This window comes from Aethalodelphis obliquidens, unplaced genomic scaffold (assembly GCF_003676395.1).
Source record: "Aethalodelphis obliquidens isolate GAN/ISIS:26980383/991018 unplaced genomic scaffold, ASM367639v1 scaffold53, whole genome shotgun sequence".
Taxonomy (NCBI): domain Eukaryota; kingdom Metazoa; phylum Chordata; class Mammalia; order Artiodactyla; family Delphinidae; genus Aethalodelphis; species Aethalodelphis obliquidens.
The window spans coordinates 7,564,510-7,587,291 of NW_020837997.1; the positions used below are offsets into that span (position 1 = coordinate 7,564,510).

Genomic DNA, 22,782 nt, shown 5'->3' on the forward strand with positions numbered 1-22,782 from the left:
GATTGCCAGTTTCACCTTTTTCTCGCTGTGTGACCTCAGGCAAGTGGCTTCCCCTCTCTGGGCCTTAGCTTTCAACTATGAACTTGGGATGGTCATGCTTGCTGCCTTGTAGGACTAGTGTCAAGAGCTAATGAGGGCTTCCCTGGTGGTGCAGTGGTTAAGAATCTGCGTGCCAATGCAGGGGACACGGGTTTGATCCCTGGCCCAGGAAGATCACACATGCTGCAGAGCAACTAAGCCCATGCATCACAACTACTGAGCCTGCGCTCTAGAGCCTGTGTGCCACAACTACTGAAGCCTGCGCACCTAGAGCCCGTGCTCTGCAACAAGAGAAGCCACGACAATGAGAAGGCCACGCATTGCAACAAAGAGTAGCCCCCGCTCGCTGCAACTAGAGAAAGCCCGCGCACAGCAACGAAGACCCAACACAGCCAAAAATAAAAACAAATAAATAATTTTTTTTAAAAAAGAGCTAATGAGGTCGTATCTGTCAAATGCTTAGCAGAGAGATATGCAAACAACTGCTCAATAAACATTTGATATTATTGTTAATCTGGTGTTTGCCAATGTGTTTCTGCTTAACAGGTATACTTGAGATGGGTCTGCCACATTGTGAAAGGCAGTTAGATTTCTTTCCCATGGGACTTCCTAAGACCCTGTGCATTGCAGCCCTCCTGACTGGTCAGTTTCACACTATTTTAGTGATATTTGCTTTTTATAACAGTTTTTAAAATTAAATATTCATTATAATTGTAAATCTTCCTTTTTTTTTTTTTTTTTTTTTTGATATTGCCATAGGCAGTGAAATGTTTCCCTCTTCTGTCCATCAGCCACCACTGTCACCTCCCCGGGAGACAACTAATGTTATCTGGTTTCCTCTTTTGGCTTCCAGAGACATTTTATCCAGATACAAGGAAATCTGTGCACATGTTACATTTCCCCATCTTTTGCAAAAATAAGTGTGTGCTGCTATATAGAGCTCTAGCCTGTATCTTTTCTATTTTTTCCCCACATAATAGGCCTTGGAGGCAAACAGTGTTTTCTCTTTCTATTTTATGGTTGTGTTGTAGCTCATCATTCAACTGTCATCGGCATTTGTTCATGTAATCAGTTCTAATCCTTTGCCATACCCTGGGCTGCTGCAGTGAGTAAGCATGTGTGCACATGGTTTCACCCACGTTCAAGGGTATCTGTAGGACAAATTCCCAATGGGAATAGCTGCACGATCTAACCTGGTAATTTGGAAAGTCATTGCCACTAGAATGTATTTTGATAGGTGATAGGGCAAGTCTCTCCTCATTCTTTTCTCAAAATTATCTTGGCTTGTTCTTAGGCAGATACTTTTTCTTTTTGCATTCTTTTTTATAAAAAATTATTTTCCGGGACTTCCCTGGTGGCACAGTGGTTAAGACTCCACGCTCCCAGTGCAGGGGGCCCAGGTTCGATCCCTGTTTGGGGAACTAGATCCCACCCGCATGCCACAACTGAGAGTTTGCATGACACAACTAAGGAGCCAGCGAGCCGCAACTAAGGAGCCCTCCTGCTGCAACTGAGACCCAGTGCAACTAAATAAATAAATATTTAAAAAAAATTATTTTCCGTTATGGTTTATCACAGGATGTTGAATGTAGTTCCCTGTGCTATGCAGTAGCACCTTGTTCTCTCTGTTTTATTCGTTTTCGTTTTTCTTTTGTCATACCCAGTTACATGGAGATTTTTTTGCCCGTTTGGAAGTCTGGTATCTTCTGCCAGAGTTCAGTAGATGTTCTGTGAGAATCCTTGCACATGTCAATTTTTTTTTTTTTTGGCCGTACGGCATGTGGGATCCTAGTTCCCCGACCAGGGATGGAACCCATGCCCCCTGCAGTGGAAGCGCGGAGTCTTAACCACTGGACCACATGGGAAGTCCCTGTAGATGTTTTTTTGTTTTTTGCGGTACTTGGGCCTCTCACTGTTGTGGCCTCTCCCGTTGCGGAGCACAGGCTCCGGACGCGCAGGCTCAGCGGCCACGGCTCACGGGTCCCCCTGCTCCGCGGCATGCGGGATCCTCCCGGACCGGGGCACGAACCCGTGTCCCCTGCATCGGCAGGCGGACTCTCAACCACTGCGCCACCAGGGAAGGCCCTTTGCCCATTTTTGAATTGGGTTTGTTGTTGAGTTGTAGGAATTCTTTATAATCTGGATATTAATACCTTATCAGATATATTATTTACAAATACTTTTGATTTGGGTTTTAGTTGCTCTCTGGGCACCATGTGCGAAACGGATTTTTGGGAGGCGGGGCAGGCGAGGAGAGACCTCATTGGGGAGGGTACTCCAGGTGAGAGAGGAGGGGGTGTGGCCTTAGGGATGGGGAGAGTGGATGAATGCTGAGTGCCATCAAGATCTTCAACAAGGTCCCTCTCTGGAGCTCAGGTCAGAGGCACAGGAGGCAGGTCAGAGGCCTGAGAGATGGAACTGATGGAGGTGGGAGTCCCCACCTGACCCCTCTCCCCGCCCCGCCAAGTCCCTACTGTTGGGGTAAAGAGACCAGCTACCTGGAGAAGAAGGGCAAGGGGGGAGGGGGACAGGGGTAAGAGCCGGTTACAAGTAGCACCCTTGGCAGACGGTGGCTCAGGATTTAGCTGTCCCCCAAGCACTCTACCTCAGCACTGCACACAGGGAACGGGGGACCCCACCCACAAGATCTTCAAAGATAAGGGGCCCTATAAAAGCCACCCAGGCAGCCAACACAGAGCCTAGCACAAGTCCCCAATAAATGTGGGCTCTGTTCATTTTCATGGCTTCACTTATCTTAGGGGTACCTCGTTATCACCCCCCAAATCTCTTATTTGCCCCCCAGGAGTGTTGGGATCTCGCGCTAACTGCGCGAAGCCCTGCCTAGAAGTCCACCCATTGTTGTTGCCTCCTCGAAATGTTGCCTTGAAATCCCACCCTATCCCTTCAAGGAAAGTGTCTGATTATCCCCCGTTAACTTCCTCTCTGGGAACAGAACACCCCCCCTTCACCTAAGTTCAACAGGAAGGAGGTGTCTCACCACCTCCACCCCCTCCCCTCTCCAGGCTTTCCTGTGCTAAAAACAAAGGAAGAAGACTGCATTAGCACTTCCTGTGGGTTCATGGGGGGGGGGGGGGGGGGTGTGGGGAGGGGTGGTGACTGAGGTCTACCCTACCTGAGACTCCCTGGAGACTGGCCAGCGCCCTCCACCTCCCTGGGCCCCCCACTCTGGAGCCCTGGGGCTGTGCAATATTCCCCTGCCCCTCCCTAGGCCTGGGCAAGGTGTAGCCCCTGGACTTCTGCATTCTTAACTGCGGTGGCTGTACTTCCTTCCCCTGGGTGACCCGCCTGCTCTCCAGTGCCCAGCGCCTCATTAAGGCAACTTCCTCCTACAGGCTGGCCACCATGATGCCCTCAGGGCCGCTGCCCAGGGCCTGCTGGACTTCGTTCATCTCTCTGCTTCTAGTCTGCTGTCTGCTGCCCCCAGGTGAGGCCCGGCAAGCTGGGGGGGCGCTGGAGTTGCGGGATTGGTGGCGGAGGGGAAGGAGAACAGAGCGCCTCACACCCTGCTGCCCGGGCTGTGCCAATAACACTTCTTAAACTCAGATCGGCCAGGGGGCTCCCCAGTGTCCTCGGGAGAAAGTGGTGGCCTCTTAACACAGCCTTCAGGGCTCCCGGAGAGACACAGTCCCTGCATTTGACTTGTTCTTCTCCCTCTGCACGACACACCCACACACACACAAGCATGCATGCATGCATGCATTCCCTCCCTGGTCCATCTGGACCCTCAACCTCTGCGTATGCTCTTCAGTCTGCCAGGATCACTCTTCCCTTTCACTTGGCTAACGCCTCCTTGACACTTTAAAACTGACCATAGTGGTCCCCTCCTCCAGGAAGCCTTCCCTGACTCACTTCCTCCTAGAGGCTTGATCAGGGCTTCCCCTGGCCTCCCTCCCAGCTCTCCTTGGTTCCTGATCCATCATCTGTCTTCCTCACTAAACTGAAGCACCATGAAGGCAGAGACCATCATATCTCGGCAAGAGGAAGTTTTGAATGGTGGAGCCTGCAAATGGGTGGGTTGGGGGGCACTGGAACCCCCAGGAGAGCTTCCTTCTGTTCCCCCAGGTACCCAAGGGCAGGAGTTGCAGCTGCGAGTGGAGCCGCAGAACCCAGTGGTGCCTGCCGGAGAGTCCCTCTTGGTAAATTGCAGTACAGATTGCCCCAGCGCTGGACTCATCTTCCTGGAGACGTCCCTACTCAAGGAGTCGGTGGGCCGTGGCCTGGGCTGGGCAGCCTTCCAACTCAGCAATGTGACTGGTGACACCCAGCTCCTCTGCTCTGGCTTCTGCAATGGCTCCCAGATGATAGGCTTCTCTAACATCACAGTGTACCGTGAGTGGCTGTGCCTGGAGGTGGAGCTGGCTTCGGGCAGCAGTGGGGCTAGATAACCAATGGTGCAGGGGAGCGGGGCGGGCATGAGGGCCCTGAGTTTGCAGGAATGGACCTGGGCTCTGACCCAGAGCTTGGACCTGAATGTGTGTGTGTGGGTGTGTGTGACAGAGACAGAGACAGAGAGATGCATCTCGACCACATGCCAGGGCAGCAGTTGTGAATTAATTTATTTGGGTCCCGATAAGCATTTTAAATATATCTGAGGAATTCCTTGGCGGTCCAGTGGTTAAGATTCCATGCTTTCACTGCCAAGGGCCTGAATTCAATCCCTGGTCAGGGAACTAAGATCCCACAAGCCATGCAGTGTGGCCAAAAAAAAAAACCAACAACAAAACAATAGACTAGAAAGTAGCAGAGTACATCAGTCATGGTGCTTACTGTTTTGTGAAGCCATAGAAAAGTGTAGTGTACATGTGTAACTGTGCATATGCTCCTGTGTGCACCAGTGTCTGTATTCGTGTTTGTGTACCTATGTGTGTGTCTGTGAGCTTCTGTATCTGTCATTATCTCTGTGAGACCGTGTGAGCGTACTTGTGTGTCTGTATATGTGTCTGTCTGTATGTTTGTGTGTGCCTGTGTGTACGTGTCTCTGGATTTGTGTATATCTCTATGTGTGAATGTCTATATATGTCTGTATGTCGGTATCTGTGTATCTCTGTGTGTGAGCAAGTGTGGATGTCTGTGTCAGTACGTGTCTGTATATGTCTTTGTGTGTATTTCTGTTGTAACATGTACATCTGCGTGTGTATATGTTTGCCTATGTGTTTATCTGGGTGTCCCCATCTGTGTGACCGTGAGATGCTTCTGTTCAGTGCTGTGCAAGAGCCTGTTGGTCCTGGCTCATGAGAGTCCATGGTGCTCGTCTCTTCCCAGCTCACTGAGTGGCTGATTTCAAGCTACTCAATGTGTCACACTGAGTAGCTTGAAATCAGCCAAAGTATTTACACCACAGAAATTGGCAAATGCTCCATGTTGGGGCTCCCCCACCTCACCCCAGAGAGCCCCGGCATAATCAGCATTGGCCAGCATACCACTGTCCCTCAACCAGAGGTTAAGATGGGGGCCTCCTTGTTAAATATTCTAAAATTACAGTTAGATGTTAAATATTTTCCATAGCGGCCAGTCCGTAGGCCTGTGTGTGACAGCTTGAGATCCAGGCTTGAGAGATGCTCCCTCAAAGGAGGCCCAGGGTTTGGTATGTGTGCCTGTGAGGGCCACTGCAGCTGCAGCTGGGAGAGGACCCAGCCTGGGGCTGTTGAGTCCCCAAGGACTGTGCAGAGCACCCTCAGAGGCTGCCCTAGGCCTTGAGCAGCTGGGACTGATTGGGGAGGGCTAGACCAAGCTCTGGGAAAGGCCAAGACCAGAGTCCAGGCCAGAAGCTGGGAGGAGGGGTCAGGGGAGTTTCTAGACCTGATATCAAGGAGGCAGGTGGACACACAGGTCTGGAGTTTGGGAAAACCCCCGTCTAACCCTGGCTCTGCCCTTTCCTGGCTGTGCGTCCTTGGGCAGATCACCTCATCCTCACCTCTCTAGGCCTCAGTTTCTCTATTCATAAAAGGGAAGAATAGTAGAAGAGATTTCACTTGGTTGCTGTGTGAATGAAGGTGGATGACATCTGGAAAGTCTAAGGAAAACTCAAAATAAACAGGAAATTTTATGATTACTATTAACATCATAAGTGGCCATAAACTTTAGTCCCCTTCCTTCCTTCCCCCCCCCGCCCCACTTAATGGTGAGGTCCTTGGGAACAGAAAATCTGACTTTTATTTCAGTGCCTGGCAAGGTGTCCGACAAAACAGGAAATAATAATCATGATGCTAATGATAATAGCAAACACTTATACTAGCACATTTCTAAGCCCTGGAGGTTTATTAACTCAAAGTTCACACTTCTGCACTGGGCCACCCTTGACTCCTCGCCACTCCCTAGTGTGGAGGCTGCCAGGCTGGCTGCTAAGTTCCACTCTCCCCTTCATACCCCCCACGCAGGGTTCCCGGAACGCGTGGAGCTGGCCCCCCTGCCCCGCTGGCAGCCCGTGGGCGAGAACCTCACCCTGCGCTGCATGGTGTCCGGTGGGGCCCCCCGGGACCACCTCACCGTGGTGCTGCTTCGTGAGGGGAAGGAGCTGGGCCGTCAGCCAGCGGGAGACAGGGAGCCTGCCGAGGTCACGGTCACGGTGCCGGCGAGCAGAGATGACCACGGTGCCAATTTCTCTTGCCGCACGGAGCTGGACCTGCGGTCCCAAGGGCTGGGACTGTTCCAGAACAGCTCGGCCCCCAGGAAGCTCCGAACCTTTGGTGAGGGAAGGGACTGCAGACGGTGGGTGATGAGCGGAGCCAGAGTAAGGGTGCCCTGGCGGCGGGATTCCTGAAAAGGGGGTGGCCTGGACCTCAAGGGCTTTTGGGAAAACATGCCTTTAGCGACGGGTAGCCTCATATGGGAGGCTTGCAGCCATAGGACCTTTGGAGAAGGCTGTGAGTGTGTGTCCTGGGAAGGGGGTGACCCAGGCCGCAAGGTATCCTGGGAAAGAAGGACCCTGGTTTGTGGGGATGAGTGTCATGGGAAAAGGGGCCTCCACGGCTGTGAGACCTCCTCCCGCTCACTCCCACCCTTCTTTCAAGCCATGCCCATGACGCCCCCGCGCCTCGTTGTCCCCCGGTTCTCGGAGGTGGAAACGTCGTGGCCCGTTGACTGCACCCTGGATGGGCTCTTCCCAGCATCGGAGGCCCAGGTGCAACTGGCGCTGGGGGACCAGATGCTGAATGCCACAGTCGTGAGCCACGGTGACACACTCACGGCCACAGCCACAGCGAAAGCAGAGCAGGAGAGCACTCAGGAGATTGTCTGCAACGTGACCTTGGGGGGCGAGAGCCGCGAGACCCGGGAGAACGTGAAGGCCTATAGTAAGAGGGGGCGGAGCCAAAATAACTCAGGAGGCAAGGGGCGGGGCCTCCATAGCCCAAGGGGGCGTGGCATCGGGCGGAGACTAAACTGGAGAGGAGCGGGACCTAAGTGACTCGAGAAGAAGAGCCTGAGCGCCCCAAACTGGGCGTGGGCTGCAGAGTAGATGAAGGCGTAGCCTGGATACTCCGAGGGGAAGGAGGCGGGTGGGGGCGGGGCTTGACCTAAGGGAGGTGTGTGGTCATGAAACTCCTGGGCAATGCTCCGCCTTTAGGCTTCCAGGGGCCCAACCTGACGCTGAGAGAACCTAACGCCACTGAGGGGACCACAGTAACTGTGACTTGCGCGGCCGGACCCCGAGTCCGGGTCACGCTGGACGGAGTTCCAGCCGCGGCACCGGGACAGCCTGCCCACCTTCAGCTAAACGCCACTGCGAAGGACGACAGGCGCACCTTCTTCTGCAATGCCACCCTCGAGGTGCATGGGGTGATCTTGCACCGTAACAGGAGCGTCCAGTTGCGTGTCCTGTGTGCGTAGGTCATTCTGACCTTTAATCCCTTGCTTCCTTGATTTGGGAAGACTTGTCTCTCCCTTGTCCCATTGTGCCTCGGGTGTGTCGGGTGTATCTAATCATTTGGTGGTCCCACAGACGGCCCCAAGATTGACCGAGCTAAATGTCCCCAGCGCTTGACGTGGAAAGACAGGACTATGCATATCCTGCAGTGCCAGGCCCGGGGCAACCCAAACCCCAAACTACAGTGTCTGCAGGAAGCCTCCAAGTTCAAGGTGCCCGTCGGCATCCCATTCCTCGTCAGGTTAAACTATAGTGGCACTTACAATTGCCAAGCGACAAGCTCACGGGGCACGGACGTTCTGACAGTGATGATGGACGTTCAGGGTGAGCCTAGGCGGGGCGTATTTATTCTAGACGGGCAAGCTTAGGAGGGGCCGAGACGCGTGTATTTATTCCTTGCTTTTCTGCACAGGTCGGAACCCCATCGCCATCACCATTGTCCTGGGGGTGTTAACGATCTTGGGCCTGGTGATCCTCGTTGCGGCCTCAGTGTACGTCTTTGGGGTGCAGAAGCGGCGTGACATCTACCACGTGAGGCAAAGCAGCACCCGGTTGCCCCTCGCGCCTCAACAGCCCGACGAGGCTGTGGCAGTGGAGTTATCCTGAGCATCAGAGTGCCATGATACTGGGCAAAGTGCCGTGATACTGGGCAAAGACGACGGAGGTTTGGCTGCATCCCCGAATTCCGCACTAATAAAGGCTTTAAAATCTGCACACTGTGGCTTGCCATCCCACTGCTCCGCGCGTCCTTTGAGTGACACCTTGATAGCGGAAAAGGGCGGAGCCTGTAGCGCCCAGACGCGGCTTGAACTCTGAGAGGCGGGCGGGGCCTTATCCAATGGGCTGAGGGGTCGGGAAGGAGGCGGGGATTCTCTCGGCCAATCGGCGGACGCGCCCTCGTTGCCGCTCTATGCCGCTCCGCCTCGGCTCGCTGGTCCCAGAAGGCGCCGGGTTTCCCAAGATGGCGGCCGACGTGTCCGTTACTCACCGGCCCCCGCTGAGCCCGGAGGCTGGGGCCGAGGTTGAAGCTGGTGACGTCGCGGAGCGCCGGGCGCCTGAAGAAGAACTGCCGCCGCTAGATCCAGAGGAGATCCGGAAACGCCTGGAACACACCGAGCGCCAGTTCCGTAACCGCCGCAAGATACTGATCCGCGGCCTCCCGGGGGACGTGACCAACCAGGTGTGGGGGGGGGTGCCCTGTGGGAGCGTGGCGGGAAATACCACCGTGCGCGTGCGCGGGGGGAACCGGGCGACACCAACGCTCTGGCGGGGGGCGTAGGCTGAGTCCAAGCGCGGGATCCACGCGGGGTCGGGAGAGACCAAGAGCGGGATGTGGGGGGTCGGAGATGGAGGATGAAACCAACTTGATTGAGGGGACGTTGTTAGGGACGACCACAGGCTTGGACGAAACCAAGTGATTGAAGGGGGCGGGGAATGGAAGGGGGCGGGCAGCTTTGGCCACGTTGGGGGATTGTGAATGGGCAGCCAGATTGGGACTGTGGAAACCGGGACGCCAGTTTCTTCCTGCTCTACCATGGAGTGGTGGGACTTCATATCCATAAGTTTCATGGTTGACTAGACTATGCCTTTTCCTAGCAAGCGTTTATTAACTCCTTTTAGAGGTAGATCCGGAAGTTATAGCAGCTTCTGGGGTCTTTTTTCACCAAAAGCCTCGGGATTAATTTGGAAAAATGGAGTCTCCTCCTGTCCCCATGCCACAGACCTGCAGAAAAGGGGGGGGGTGTTGTTCCACGTAGCCCCCCCTTGGCTGATCTGGCCAAGGGTGCTCTTCTGTTGGGGCCAAATGGGGCAGGACTTCCCAGTGCTCTTTGAACCCAGGAAGATTGCATCTGGTCTGCCCTGCCCATCAGCGATGGAATGGGTTCTTTGTTCCTGCTGTGGAGAATCTCTGGTCTCTGGCCCACCAACACACCTGCCATTGGCTCTCTCTGCCCATGGGTGGTCACATGGCCGGTGGGGCCCTAGGAGTGTTGGGAGGAGTGTGACTTGGGGACAGACCTGGGGCAGGCACCCCTAAGCATAGTCTGGTTTGTTTCTAGAGTCAGCCATCCTCCTAGTGCCCACACCATCTCTCAGCTGGGAACACGCTGTCTCTCCTGCAGGGTGCACAGTGTGTCTGGCACAAGCAGACCCCAGAGCCTCGCCTCCATAGCTGGCTTTCAAGAAGGCAGCCCTGCCAGTAGGAGGGAATGGGGAGGCACGTGAAGCCACACAATGTGGGCTTATTAAGTACACAGGGTCCCCAGTCAGGTACCCATGGGTGGCATACCCACTGCTGCCCTGACCAACTGCATGACCTGTGACAATTTTCTTCACCTTTCTGAGCCTCAGTTTCCACATGTACAAAATGGATTTGTTAATACTTGATTTGCAAGGTTGTTGGAAAGAGTCAGTCTTGAAAGCCGAGGTTCAGATGGGTTAAACAACTTCCCTGTGGGTGTACGCAGAGCTGGGACTTGAACTCAGACACACCTGACTCTCTAATAAGAGAGTGTTTTGTTGGTTAAAAGCATGGGATCTGCAGCTAACCTCTGAATCCCAGCTCTGCCAGGTATGGCCTCAATGGCCTTGGGCAAGTAGATGCTCTGAGACTCAGTTTCCTCCTTTGTAAAATAGGGATGGTAATTGACCTGCCCTCATAGCTGGTCCATGTGAAGGTGGCACTGGGTTGCTCCCTTCAGCCTTCGGTGATTCCCTGTCCTTTGGCTTCTGTCTCCACAGGAGGTGCACGACCTGCTCGGCGACTATGAGCTCAAGTATTGCTTTGTGGACAAATACAAAGGGACAGGTTTGTGGGACTGCGGGGTGGGCTAGGGGCAGGGGATGACAGCCCCTGAAGCTGGGAGAATCTTGGCCCAGTGTCTCATGAACTTCAGGCCCAACATTCAGCAGTGATGGAAGGGATGTGGACCAGAAGGAAGCCAAGAGAATGGAGGGGCACCAGTTGTTCTGGAGGACTTGCAGGAGAAGATCAGACAGGCGTGGGTGACTGGCCGGCCGGGGGGATGGCTTGGGAATGGGTACCCAGTGCCCAGGTATCTGCTGGGTAGCCTGGAAGAGGAACATCAAGGATGCCCCACGATGGGCGCCCAAGATGAGGGACAGATTGGGGCAACAGTCTGTCCTGCGCTGGACCTAGGGTACATCTTTGCTGAAATGGCAGCCTCCCTCTGGCCTCTCTGCCTCCACGATTTTACTCCCCTGCTTGCCTTCCCCCAGACCGCCAGCTCTGATGTGACTGCAAATCTGATCATACCTGGTCCTAACCCTGATCATTCTTCTCTCTCCTCAAAACCTGTCTGAGGCTCCTCCTGATACTACCTTGCAAGGATGTGCCTCAGCCTCATCGTCTCCTCAGGTTCCTAAGGTTCCAGGCTGTTCCCTCTGCCACTGTTCTTAGCTGTCTCCTCTTCCATCCAGCTGGCGTCAGGCAGCTCCTCACAATGCCCTGAGCGCACCCCCCCCCCCGCCCCATCATAGCACCGACCACCCTAGGCTGTCGCTGCCAGCCCACTCACCTGCCTCCTGCGCGTGGTGGTCAGTTCTGTGAGAGCAGGGACAGGTCTTGTCAGCCTTGGCCCCCTACGTGGGAGGCTCTCCGTGGGTGTCTGTGTCCACAAGGCTTTGGGCCAGATGTTAAACCAGCCAGGGCCTTTGCCTGTGAACTATAGTATGGTTGAGAAGGAACTGAGGACTGGTGAGCCCTCGAGACCTAGCTGGTGGGCCGGAGTAGTGCTTAAGATCTTGGGCCCTGGAGGCAAATGGACCCAGGTTCTAGTCCTGGTCTGTCCTCACTCTGTGGCCATAGGCAAGTGATTTACCCTCCTCAGCTTTGGTTTTCTCACCAGCAAATTGGACATGACCTGTTGGAGTTGGCCGTGAAGCCAAACGTATTAAAACACCTGAAAAACTGTGGGTGCCTGGGAGCCAGCCTGCCTGGGTTCAAGTCCAGGCACTTGGGCAGGGCACTGCTCTGGGCCCATTTCATTGCTGGAAAATTAGTGTTTGTGAGGAGTAAGTTATTCCCATTTGACAGACGAGGAAATAGACCTCAAAGCCACTTAGGGGCTAGAGTTGAAACCCAGGCTCCAGTGACCACATGCTTAACCACTACCCTGCGTGTCACCCGAGTTACACATGTAGTTCTTAGGATGGGGCCAGGCTCCCAGTAGGTGAGCGTCACCGTGGGTTGCAAGGAGGTGCTGACTGTTGTTGCTCAAGGCTGGTGACTGTTCCATTCAGGTGCTGCCTGCGATGTCCTGGCTGTTCGGTGTTCTGAGGTCACATGTGGTTTGGAGGGAGGTCGGTGCGGGCGACCATGGGGTAGAGGGGCAGGCCCTCGGGGGCCCCACTGACCCACACTCCCTCCCGCTGCAGCTTTCGTGACCCTGCTGAACGGGGAGCAGGCCGAGGCCGCCATCAGCGCCTTCCACCAGAGCCGCCTGCGGGAGCGCGAGCTGTCGGTGCAGCTGCAGCCCACGGACGCCCTGCTGTGCGTGGCCAACCTGCCCCCCAGCCTCACGCAGCAGCAGTTCGAGGAGCTGGTGCGGCCCTTTGGTAGCCTGGAGCGCTGCTTCCTGGTCTACAGCGAGCGCACCGGCCACTCCAAGGGCTATGGCTTCGCCGAGTACATGAAGAAGGACTCGGCCGCCCGCGCCAAGTCGGACCTGCTGGGCAAGCCGCTGGGCCCACGCACCCTCTACGTGCACTGGACAGACGCCGGGCAGCTGACGCCCTCCCTGCTCCACTCCCGCTGCCTCTGTGTCGACCGCCTGCCGCCTGGCTTCAGTGATGTGGATGCCCTGCGCCGGGCACTCTCGGCCGTCCACACACCCACCTTCTGCCAGGTGAGCCCTGTGCCCAGTGCGGGGATCTCGGGGAGCAGATGCGAAGCCCAGAGCACCTCAGAGAGGCTCTTTGAGTCACCTGCTCTCTCCAGTCTCCTGGGTCCCATTTCAGTAAGGCAGCAGCGATGCCACTTTGAAGGGGCTTCTTGTTAGAAAGGCCACATGGTGCAGTGCGTGACGGCCCACCGAGGAGCCAGGTGGCTGGGCTTCAGATCCCCGCACACCCTCTGGCGACTTGCTTAACCTCCCCACTGTAAAATGTAGGCGAGGCTACCTTTGTTAAAAAAAAAAAAAAAAATGGCTGTGAGGCCTGCTCACCCTGTGTTCACATCCACTTCTGCGCTCACGCCTCCTGGGTCCCAGGCCCCGGGCCCAGCATCAAGGAGGCTACTCTGGAGGAGCCCACAGTCCATTTAAGCCTTGAGGTCAGGAAGTTGGACGTGGCCAGATCCCAGCCCTGCTCTGTGGCAAGTCACTCACTCTCTGAGTCTTGGTTTCCCTCCTCCATAAGAAGCGGTTCAATACTCATGCATTGGTTTAGCAAAACAATCCCTGGTTCATTCTGGTCTCACTTTTTGGGCCCTTCTGTGAGGGTGTCTAGCCCCATGACAGGCGCGGTGGGGCGAGAATAGGCCAGACCCAGCTCTTGGAGAGCTTCCAGGTGGTCGTGCCCACAGACCCCCAGGGTGGACATTCCTTCAGCACTCGCTGGGCTTACCTGCAACCCCTCCATCCTGTAACAGCCTGGAGAGGCAGGTGTCATCCGCTTCTTCAGGTGGGGACACTGAGGCATGGAGAGGTCAGTTGACATGCCCCAGGACATACAGCCAGGGTGTGGCAGAGCCAGCATTGGAACCCCAGGCCACCCTGGAGGAGGCTGGTACTGGGCTCAGACCCCAGCTCTGTGGCCTTGGGTGTTGGTGCTGGGGAATTGGCGTTGGTAGGAGCCCCTCTCTTTGCTCACTGCTGCCTCTGCCGTGCACCTACTGTGTGCCAGGCCCTGGATGGGACTCAGGACACAGATGACATATACATATAGCTTAGCAGCCACCTCTTCTCGTGTGGAGATTGTAGGGCTGTGGCCAACTACAGGTTCTCTCTCTGGGCCTTGCTTTCCCCATCTCAAAATGGGTCTGGCCGTGCTCTGTGACTAGGTTATTGCAAACGGCTACTCACGCATTCCTCCACTTAGGCATTCACCAGATGTCTGTTGAGCACCTGCTGAGTCCCAGGCCTTGAGGAGACCGCCTCCGAGGAGCCCAGTCATGCTGGGCATCCTGGTTGAACGGTCAGGATGCTCATCCTGATTGAACGGTCCCCTATTTAGGAACCTTGTGGCCTTGATTGCTCTTTGACCCCTTTCTCTATTTGTCTGATGAGACGAGCGTGACTGTGAGAAGAAGCACATCCAGGCCTTGGTGCCAGGGGTGAAGGTGAAGTGCTCTCTAGAGGTGGGCTGAAGGCCTGAGCCTGCTCTGCCTGGGCACTCAGAGTGGGCACTGGGCCCACGCCCACAGCCTCCCCGCCCCTGCTGAGCACACTGTTGAATCCCCACTGCTACCCTGCCAGGTGGGTCTAGTGGCTGGGCCCATCTTACAGATGAGGAAACTGAGGGCCATGGACGGGCACGTGCAGTGGCTTCCGCAGGCTGGCCTGCCAGTAAGCGGTGGGCTGGGAGCCAAGATCAGGCAGCTGACCCTGGGGCCCCCGCTCTCAACTGGGTGCCCCCGCCTCCCACAACGGGAGTTTGCTGCCCATGTGGGGGGTGTTTTATTTTTGACATAATCAAGAGAAGATCATGAAGGAAAGCCCACAGCAACTCAGTCCAGTTCACTTTGCCAGTTATCCACAGGCCAACTGACGTATCTTTTTATATATGTATATATAATTTTTATTTATGTATTTACTGCCGTGCAGCATGTGGGATCCTAGTTCCCTGACCAGGGATCGAATCCATGCCCCTTGGAGAGGAAGCGTGGAGCCGCAACTGCTGGACCACAGGGAAGTCCCTGTGTATCTTAATTGCTTCATTTTATTGCAGAGTTGCTTAAAAATGTTTGAATGCTATGGATGTGTATAAAGCAGGTGTCCCAAGACCCTGGGGTGTTATAAAAAGCCTTTGCAACTGGATGCGTTTCTATGAATGGGCAGTCCAGGCCCATTTCGAAATTTAGCATGTCCACGAGGGCCCTGCAGTGAAGACTCCCTCCTGGCTCCGCAGGGTCTTTTCCTACAACCCCTTCTCAGAGCAGTTTGTGTGTGTCCTTCCAGTGAGATTTTATTATGCATTTCAAATGGATATGTATATATGCTCCTGCATTCCCCTTTTCTTGACTCAAATATTGCCATGCCTGCACTGGTTTGACTTTATCTTGGGCGTCTTTCCATGTTCAGAAATGAGAGCTTTCTCATTTCTCCTGTAGCTGCGCCATATTCCATTTTATGGACTCTGTGCTATGTCCTACTGGCGGGCAGTGCGTTGCCCCAAAGCACACTGCAGTCATCTGTGCGGCATTCTGGACCCAAGAGGAACAGCACTGGTTCTCAGGACAGCCATTGCCGCGCCAAGGTGCCCAGTCCTGTTGAGGGCTTCTGCCTGGCCTTGTCTGACCCCAGCTCCAGCTCTGTGGCCTGGGCAAGGGACTGCCCCTCTCTGAGCCTCAGTTACTTCACCTGCAAAGTGGGAGTGCTGAAACAGCGCCCGTGGCACCTGGCCCAAGGGCGCGCAGGGCCCAGCTGAGTGCTCTCACAGTATCTGCTCGCCCTGGGACAGCCCCGGCCCACAATTCCAGCGCCTACAACACCCTGAAAACCAAGAGTTTTGTTCCGACTTGGGCAGGCTCACTGGGCAGCAAAGCCTGGGTTGAACTGACGTGGGGTCGCCTGTGGCCTTTGTCTTTGCATCTTGCTGCCGGGCTATTCACAAGCTTGATTTCCAGGGCGCCTCAGAACCCACTGCGGGTGACTGATACATAATACAGGGTGTGTGCGGCACCCTCCTTTCTCATCTCTCAAACAGCCTCAATCCTGGAACATATCTGGCCCCAGGGTCTGGAGAGGGGGCTGTGGGCCGGAAGTATCAAATGACTGCATCAAGGGGGGTGAAGGGGCCTCTCTGGCCTGCTTGTGACCACATCCCTGTTCCCGCCACTCACTGGCTGTGTGACTCCACCCTCCGGCCCAGCACCACCAGCCTCAAACCCAAGCTTGGTGGCCACCTGCCTCACCACCAGGCTGTGTGCCCTTCCCAGCCCCACCTGCATCCTCGGCCTGAGGTCTGTGGCAGGGCTGCACTTCCGAGCCACCTGCTTCTTCTGCTGGCCCCTCCTCTTTGAGCCCTGCAGCATGTGCTCGGGAATCCTAGGCAAAGTCCCAAAGTGGCACTGGAGCAAGGCCTGGGGGAGTTGACCCATATGGAGTGGGTCGTGGCTCTGCCCTCCCACCAACAGTATGACCTTGGGCACGCTGACCTCTCTGAGCCTCAGTTGCCTGCTCTGAAAAATGGGCAGAATGTAGCATCCTGGGGCCATTCAGAAGATTCGATGAGCTAACGCTGAAACCAGGCACAGGACAGCGCAGGGCCCCGAGTCCATCCTCTCTGGGGGTCACTGTCATCAGGATCCTCATCTGGTCACCGTTGTCACTTCACATGATGGTGGTCACTGCCACCCAGGTGCTTATGACTGCCTCTGCCCCCACCCCCCAGCTGGCGTACGGCCAGGACGGGCAGCTGAAGGGCTTCGCCGTGCTGGAGTACGAGACGGCGGAGATGGCGGAAGAGGCACAGCAGCGGGCAGACGGCCTGGCCCTGGGGGGCAGCCACCTGCGCGTCTCCTTCTGCGCCCCTGGGCCCCCTGGCCGCAGCATGCTGGCTGCGCTCATTGCTGCCCAGGCCACGGTGAGCGTGTGCCAGAGGGAGGGTGCCCCAGAGGGTGGAGATGGGGGAGCCAGGGGACCAGGCGGGCACCCTCTGTGGCCAGGCAGGACCCTGAGCTGCTCCTCTGTTCCTTTCTGCAGGCCCTCAATCGGGGCAAAGGGCTCCTGCCCGAGCCCAGCATCCTACAGCTGCTCAGCAACCTGGGGCCCTCCGCTTCCCTCCAGCTGCTGCTCAACCCCCTGCTCCACGGCGGCGCAGGTGGCAAGCAGGGTAAGGCAAGCAGGGGCCAAGCGCTCTCAGAACCGGGCACCTCCCGCAACCGTTCCCACCCGAGCTTCCAGTGACATGAGCCCATGCGCAGGGGCTGGGATGAGAGTGATGCTGCCCCGAGGGAGCTGGTGCCCTGAGCCCCTTGCAGGGGAGGCAGGGTGGTGGAGGGAGGGACCGTCCCCTCCTGGGGGGGACTCATCTCCCAGGCCCTTTTCTTTGGTTGTCAGTTGCCCTCTGGCAGCTTCAGTTTCCTGCTCTCCACAGGCCTGGGTCTGTGTTTAATTGATGGGGGGGTTCTACCCGGGGCCCACCTCCCATTTTCTGGGTCTCCCCATAGGCCTCCTGGGCGCACCCCCGGCCATGCCGCTGCTCAACGGGCCCGCCCTGTCCACAGCGCTGCTGCATCTCGCCCTGCAGACCCAGAGTCAGAAGGTAACGGCCGGCCGTGGGCCACGGGCTCCCTCCTCACTCACATCCCGCAGCCCGTCATTCCGTTTCCAACACCACTTGTACCCACCAACGGGTGGTTCACCATCAGCGGGGCTGTGGACCATCAGACTGTGGCCCTGGGGCCCATTATGGGCCCCGGCCTGTCGCAGGTGCTCAGGACTCAGGAAGTGACTCAGTCAAAGCTGAGGCTGCACAGGGGAGTAGAGGGGCCTCTCATCCCCACCCCCTCAACACACACACACACACACACACACACACACACACACACACTCACTCACTCACTCACTCACTCACTCACTCACTCACTCACTCACTTTCTCTCACTGCCCTGTGTGGTTTGATTCACTGGGGCCAAGTCAGTGGTGCAGATGTGTCTGATGGTAACTGACAGAAGGTAAGGTTGTGTGTGGGCTTGGGCCGTGTGTGGCTAAGAGTGACTGAATCCACATGTGGCTGTCACACGCCATGTGCCTGAAGTCGACGTGGTGGTGTGCGTGTTAAGACGCTGTGCTTCCGTGATAATCAGCAAGCGGGCTGGGTGTGAGATGGTGGGTGCCAAAGAAGGACTGTCACAGTGTAGATATTTCACAGTAATTGACAGTGTGGGTGACAGGCTCTGATCCGCTGCGCATGGTCCGTGTTCCCTGGGTCTCCCCAGCACCTTGGGCAAGCCCTGGCATGCAGGAGGCCTCGGTCACCATCGGCTGATGCCCAGGCTATCACAGACATTGGGAGATACTCGGTGTGTCTGCCTGTGATTGGCTGTGGGCTGGAGTCTCGGTGTGCTGGGCATTGTGACCCACTGCCCTCGTCTCCAGCTGATTGTGCTCTGTCCCTAGAAACCCGGGATCCTGGGAGACTCTCCCCTAGGCACCCTCCAGTCTGGGGCCCAGCCGGCCAGCCCCCTCCTCGGGGAGCTGTCTGCAGGTAATGCAGACCCTGCTCCTTCCCATCTCTGTGGGCCCCACCCCACTTCCCCTTCCTGGGCCCCTTTCCTCACTGGGCGTGGTAAATTCCCAGCTGTGCAGCTTTGGGCAAGTGACCTAACCCCTCTGGGTCTCAGTGTCCTCGCCTGTCAGTTGAGTGTGTGGGTGCGCACCTCCCTGGGGAGCCATGAACATCTGGGAGTTGATGCACTTTGAGGGCCCTGCTCAGTGTCCAGCACATAGTCGCCCCCCGGCTGCTAGCCCTGGTCCAAGCGGAGGCTGTAGGACCCTGGGAGGAGGTGGCCTGTGTGGTCGGGCTGCTGACACCCTCCTCCTTCTCTCTGTAGGAGGGGGCCTGCCCCCGGAGCTGCCGTCCCGGCGAGGGAAGCCACCACCCCTGCTGCCGCCACTGCTTGGCCCCTCTGGGGGTGACCGGGAACCCATGGGCCTGGGTCCCCCAGCACCCCAACTCACTCCACCCCCTGCTCCTGTGGGGCTTCGAGGCACTGGTCTCAGAGGCCTGCAGAAGGACAGTGGGCCTTTGCCAACGGCCACTGGGGTAAGGCCCTGCCTGCACCCAGCACTATTGCAGCCCCCTGCCTTGCGAGGGCCCCCCTGCCAGGGGCCCTCGTGAACCCGGCCCTCCTGCCACAGGTCTCGCTGCTGGGGGAGCCTCCCAAGGACTTCCGGATCCCCCTGAATCCCTACCTGAACCTACACAGCCTGCTCCCAGCCAGCAATCTGGCGGGTAAGGAGGCCCGGGGCTGGGGAGGCGCTGGGAGAAGCCGCCGCCCAGCTGAGGGCCCCCTGCCTAACCCCCCAGCCCCTGGAGGTGGTGGCAGCAGCAAAGCTTTCCAGCTCAAGTCCCGCCTGCTCAGCCCCCTCACCAGCGCCCGCCTGCCCCCCGATCCAGGGCTGCCCGACAGCTATGGCTTCGACTACCCCTCAGTAAGTACCTGGCCGCCCTGGGGGCAGCCCTCCCAAAGGCCGGCTGCTGTGGCCCTTTGTCCCTTGGGAGCAAGTCACTCTCCAAACCGACATTTCTCTAGTACTGATTGTGACAGGCCAAGCGTTAGGGAGACAGCGGGGAACGTGCTGGACACAGTCCCTGCCCTTAAGTCTCTTGTCTGTTTGTCTCGGCGCATCATCAAACCCTGCTTCCTGTCAGTCAGTTTTTCTCTCCCGAGAGGCCTGCAGCCACACTTCTGCTTCTCCTTAGAGACAGGGCTCAGCCTCCGCTCTGTCTCTTTGTCCTTCTCCCCCTCCTCCCCTCTGTGATTCATGTCTCTGTCCCTGGAGAGCTGCTCTTTCTATGATTCCGACTTCCTCTAGGCCAGACGTTGCAGGCTGGCCACCTGTGTTGTGTTTGGCCCACAGTGGGTTTTTTAAAAAATAACCGAAACAAATGCCAGTGCCAACATAAAAAAACCACAGGAGTTCACACAACCTGGATGCCCTGCTTGCCTTGAGAACTCCAAAGCCCTGGCTCCATTGGGGCCACACACTCTCACAGCCCTCTGGGGTCCAGGTACAGTCACCCCCCTGGGACTGGGTACCTATTCTGTCTCATTGCCCCACCCTGCTGGCTGAGTTTGCCCCCATACACTAGAGTTTGCCCTCTCCTGGAGGGGGCTGACTTCCCCGGTGACAGCTGTGCCGTGGAATTGAATCAAGGGTGAGGTTGGTTACAGACCCCAACCCAACGTGCTTCTCCCACTTTCATTCAGGATGTGGGACCTCGGCGGCTCTTCTCCCACCCACGGGAGCCAACCCTCGGGCCTCATGGACTCAGCCGACACAAAGTAAGAGCTGCCCTGTCCATCCTACCTCCTGGGTGTATCAGTTAGCTTTTGCTGCATAACAAGCAATTCCACCATTTTGTGACTTAGAACAGCAAATATTTTATTATTTTTTCACCATTCTGTGGGGTGGTGGGTGGGCAGTTCTTTGCAGTCACCTGGCAGTTCAGCTGGGGCTCAGCAGTCCATGGTGGCTTCCTTCATATAACTGGCAGTCAGTAGGCTGGGGAAGAGCCTCGGCTATAGTGATTTATCTGCTCCACATGGAGCTTATCCTCCAGCAGGCCCCCCTGTGCTCATGCATGTGGTTCCCTGGAGGAGGGTTCCCCAGAGGAGGAAGGGAGGGCAGGCCCCTCTGCTGGCATTGTCACACCACTGTCATATTGTCCAAAGCCCAGAGTTGTTTGGGGGACAGAAGGGGTGATACTGCAATGATCCGTCTTACTCAGCCAGCCCCCTTTCTGCAGATGTCCCCCCCACCCAGTGGCTTTGGCGAGCGGGGTGGCGGAGGTGGCAGTGGGCCCCTCTCCCACTTCTATTCGGGCTCACCCACTTCCTACTTCACCAGCGGCCTGCAGGCTGGCCTCAAGCAGAGCCACCTTAACAAGGTGAGGAGCCTCCCTGACTGAGCACAGGTCCCCAGGGACAGCCAGGATGCACGGGGCCCTGTGACCTTCAGTGCCAAGGCCAGGGTGGTGGCAGGGGTCAGTTTTGCTCAGGGCCGAGCTGAAACAAGCCATTCTCCCTGAGCCTGTGTGTCTTGTACCCAGTATTGCCCAGGCTTCTTGGCCTCTCACTTCCTCCCCCGGCAGTCCAGGGTGTGGGTGGTATAGCCTCAATCCACAGATGAAGAAACTGAGGCCCAGAGAGATGAAGTAATCTGACCCCAGTCTCATAGCTAGTAAGTGGCAGCAGCAAGATTTGAACCTGAAACCCTTGCCTCTGCTCTGGGGGCTGCTTGCTTTCCCATCCCACATCTCTCCCATTTCTCCCAGGCGGTCGGCTCCTCCCCACTGGGCTCTGGAGAAGGGCTTCTGGGCCTCGGCCCTGGGCCCAATGGCCACAGCCACTTGCTGAAGGTACGGGCGAGGGGTGGGGACACTCGGCTGGGGAGTGGTGGCCCCTGGGTGGCCCCTGACCCGCCACCCCTTCCCCTCTGTCTCCAGACCCCACTGGGTGGCCAGAAACGCAGCTTCGCCCACCTGCTGCCCTCACCCGAGCCTAGCCCAGAAGGCAGCTATGTGGGCCAGCACTCCCAGGGCCTTGGAGGCCACTACGCAGATTCCTACCTGAAGCGCAAGAGGATTTTCTAAGGGGCCAGTGCTGGAGATGCTCAAGGGCCTGCACCAAATCGCTTTTGGGTTTTCTGGTGTTTTGTCTTGTGTTATTTTTCTTTTTTTTTTTTTCTTTTCGGTAACAGAAAAATTTCTGAAAGACTTTGCTGACCAACCAGCAGGAGCCCAAGGAATGTAGGGGCGTCTGGGAGCCACTCTGCACCTCTGGCCTGCTCCCAGTGTGGAAACCCTGCAGCCTTAAGAGGGAGAGGCCATGGCCTGCTCTCTCTCCCCACCCCTGTGTCCGCCTGTGTTCGTCTCTCTGGGAGTTCTCTCCTGCCTCGTCGCTCCTGTATCTTGGCCTTTCGAGTGCCTTGGAGGTTTCCCTGACCTCCCGTGAGGATCAGAGACTGTCCCCCTTTTTTAACTTTGACAGCTGACTTTGGTTTCCTTTTCTAATTTTTATTATTTTTTAAACAATCCAGGACGACCCCCAGCTCTGATTCCTTCAAGGCCCAGCGTGTCTGGGCCTCCATTCCACACTTTTCGGTTTGAGATGGCTCAGCCCTTTTTTCTGTTTCCCACAACTGCTGCAGGCATGGCTGTCTCCTGCCCCTGCCTGCCCTCTCTGAGCTGTACTCCAGGTCCGGGTCCCCCGCCCCCTACCACAGCCCCCTCGCCTTCTGATGCCTTAAAAGCCAGGCTCCAGGCCCCAGGCCCCGCTGGCCAGAGCCTCTCAGATGCTGAGCTCCGGAAGCTTGACTCAGGACCAAATGGCTCTGGCCTGGGGATTGGGCCCCTCTACCCGCAGTCCCCCATCGTGGGGACAGTAGAAGGCCAAAGCCTTGGTCTTGGCAAACCAGTCCCACCAGCCCTCCTGCTCAGGCTTAGGTGCAGGGATGGGCTTTCTCTGCCAGCTTAAATTGGTCCCCCTGCTGTCTGTCTGTCAGGCATTGTGCATCTCACTGAGCCTCTGCTGTCTCCTCCATGTTGAAGATGAGCTCTGCCTCTTCATCCCCAGGCCAGATCACCCGGAGCTGGCCTCCCTTTGGCCCAGTGTTAGAAAATTCAACAACATGCCAATAAGCTCTGCCCCTGCCCACCAGCAGGACATGTCAGCCTGAGGTGATCCTGGGCCCTGGTCCTGGCCGGCTGGGCCACCAGCTTCCCTCCCCTGACTCTGGGGGTCCACATCCACTCCGGGCCGGGGGGGTGTCCTCTCCCCAGTCTTCTCACACAGACCTTTGCTGAATTAAAGTTTGTAAGTAAATGGTTTTAAAGAAAGCAGACCTGGCTGGTTCTTGGGATAACAGTGGGCCTGGTGGGAGGTCTGGGAAAGCCCTGCAGGTCTTGGTGCAGCCGAGCCTGCCCGGCTCCTCACTCTGGCAAGCCTC

The 22,782-nt window shown here is 56.7% G+C and overlaps 2 protein-coding genes across 6 annotated transcripts; both read left to right on the plus strand.

The window, feature by feature from the left end:
• Nucleotides 1-3,185: 3,185 nt before the first annotated feature.
• Nucleotides 3,186-8,638, plus strand: ICAM3 (intercellular adhesion molecule 3). Of its 3 annotated transcripts, XM_027085217.1 has the most exons (8): nt 3,261-3,279; nt 3,393-3,484; nt 4,123-4,389; nt 6,438-6,746; nt 7,071-7,352; nt 7,625-7,879; nt 8,000-8,248; nt 8,337-8,638. In XM_027085217.1, exons 2-8 carry the CDS (start codon nt 3,403-3,405, stop codon nt 8,528-8,530), a joined length of 1,638 nt encoding a protein of 545 aa, XP_026941018.1. In that variant the 5' UTR covers nt 3,261-3,279; nt 3,393-3,402; the 3' UTR covers nt 8,531-8,638. The 3 variants fall into 3 exon arrangements, with proteins under 3 accessions (XP_026941019.1, XP_026941017.1, XP_026941018.1); XM_027085216.1 differs by having other exon boundaries at nt 3,197-3,484; XM_027085218.1 differs by lacking the exon at nt 8,000-8,248 and having other exon boundaries at nt 3,186-3,484.
• A 144-nt stretch (nt 8,639-8,782) lies between these two features.
• Nucleotides 8,783-22,672, plus strand: RAVER1 (ribonucleoprotein, PTB binding 1). 3 transcript variants are annotated; one of them, XM_027085214.1, is made up of 14 exons: nt 8,783-9,104; nt 10,667-10,733; nt 12,323-12,792; nt 16,499-16,690; nt 16,810-16,939; nt 17,277-17,371; nt 18,229-18,316; nt 18,663-18,874; nt 18,970-19,063; nt 19,139-19,263; nt 20,043-20,117; nt 20,582-20,722; nt 21,110-21,193; nt 21,281-22,672. In XM_027085214.1, exons 1-14 carry the CDS (start codon nt 8,835-8,837, stop codon nt 21,425-21,427), a joined length of 2,190 nt encoding a protein of 729 aa, XP_026941015.1. In that variant the 5' UTR covers nt 8,783-8,834; the 3' UTR covers nt 21,428-22,672. The 3 variants fall into 3 exon arrangements, with proteins under 3 accessions (XP_026941015.1, XP_026941016.1, XP_026941014.1); XM_027085215.1 differs by having other exon boundaries at nt 19,229-19,263; nt 21,281-22,668; XM_027085213.1 differs by having other exon boundaries at nt 8,784-9,104; nt 18,970-19,263.
• Nucleotides 22,673-22,782: the final 110 nt, after the last annotated feature.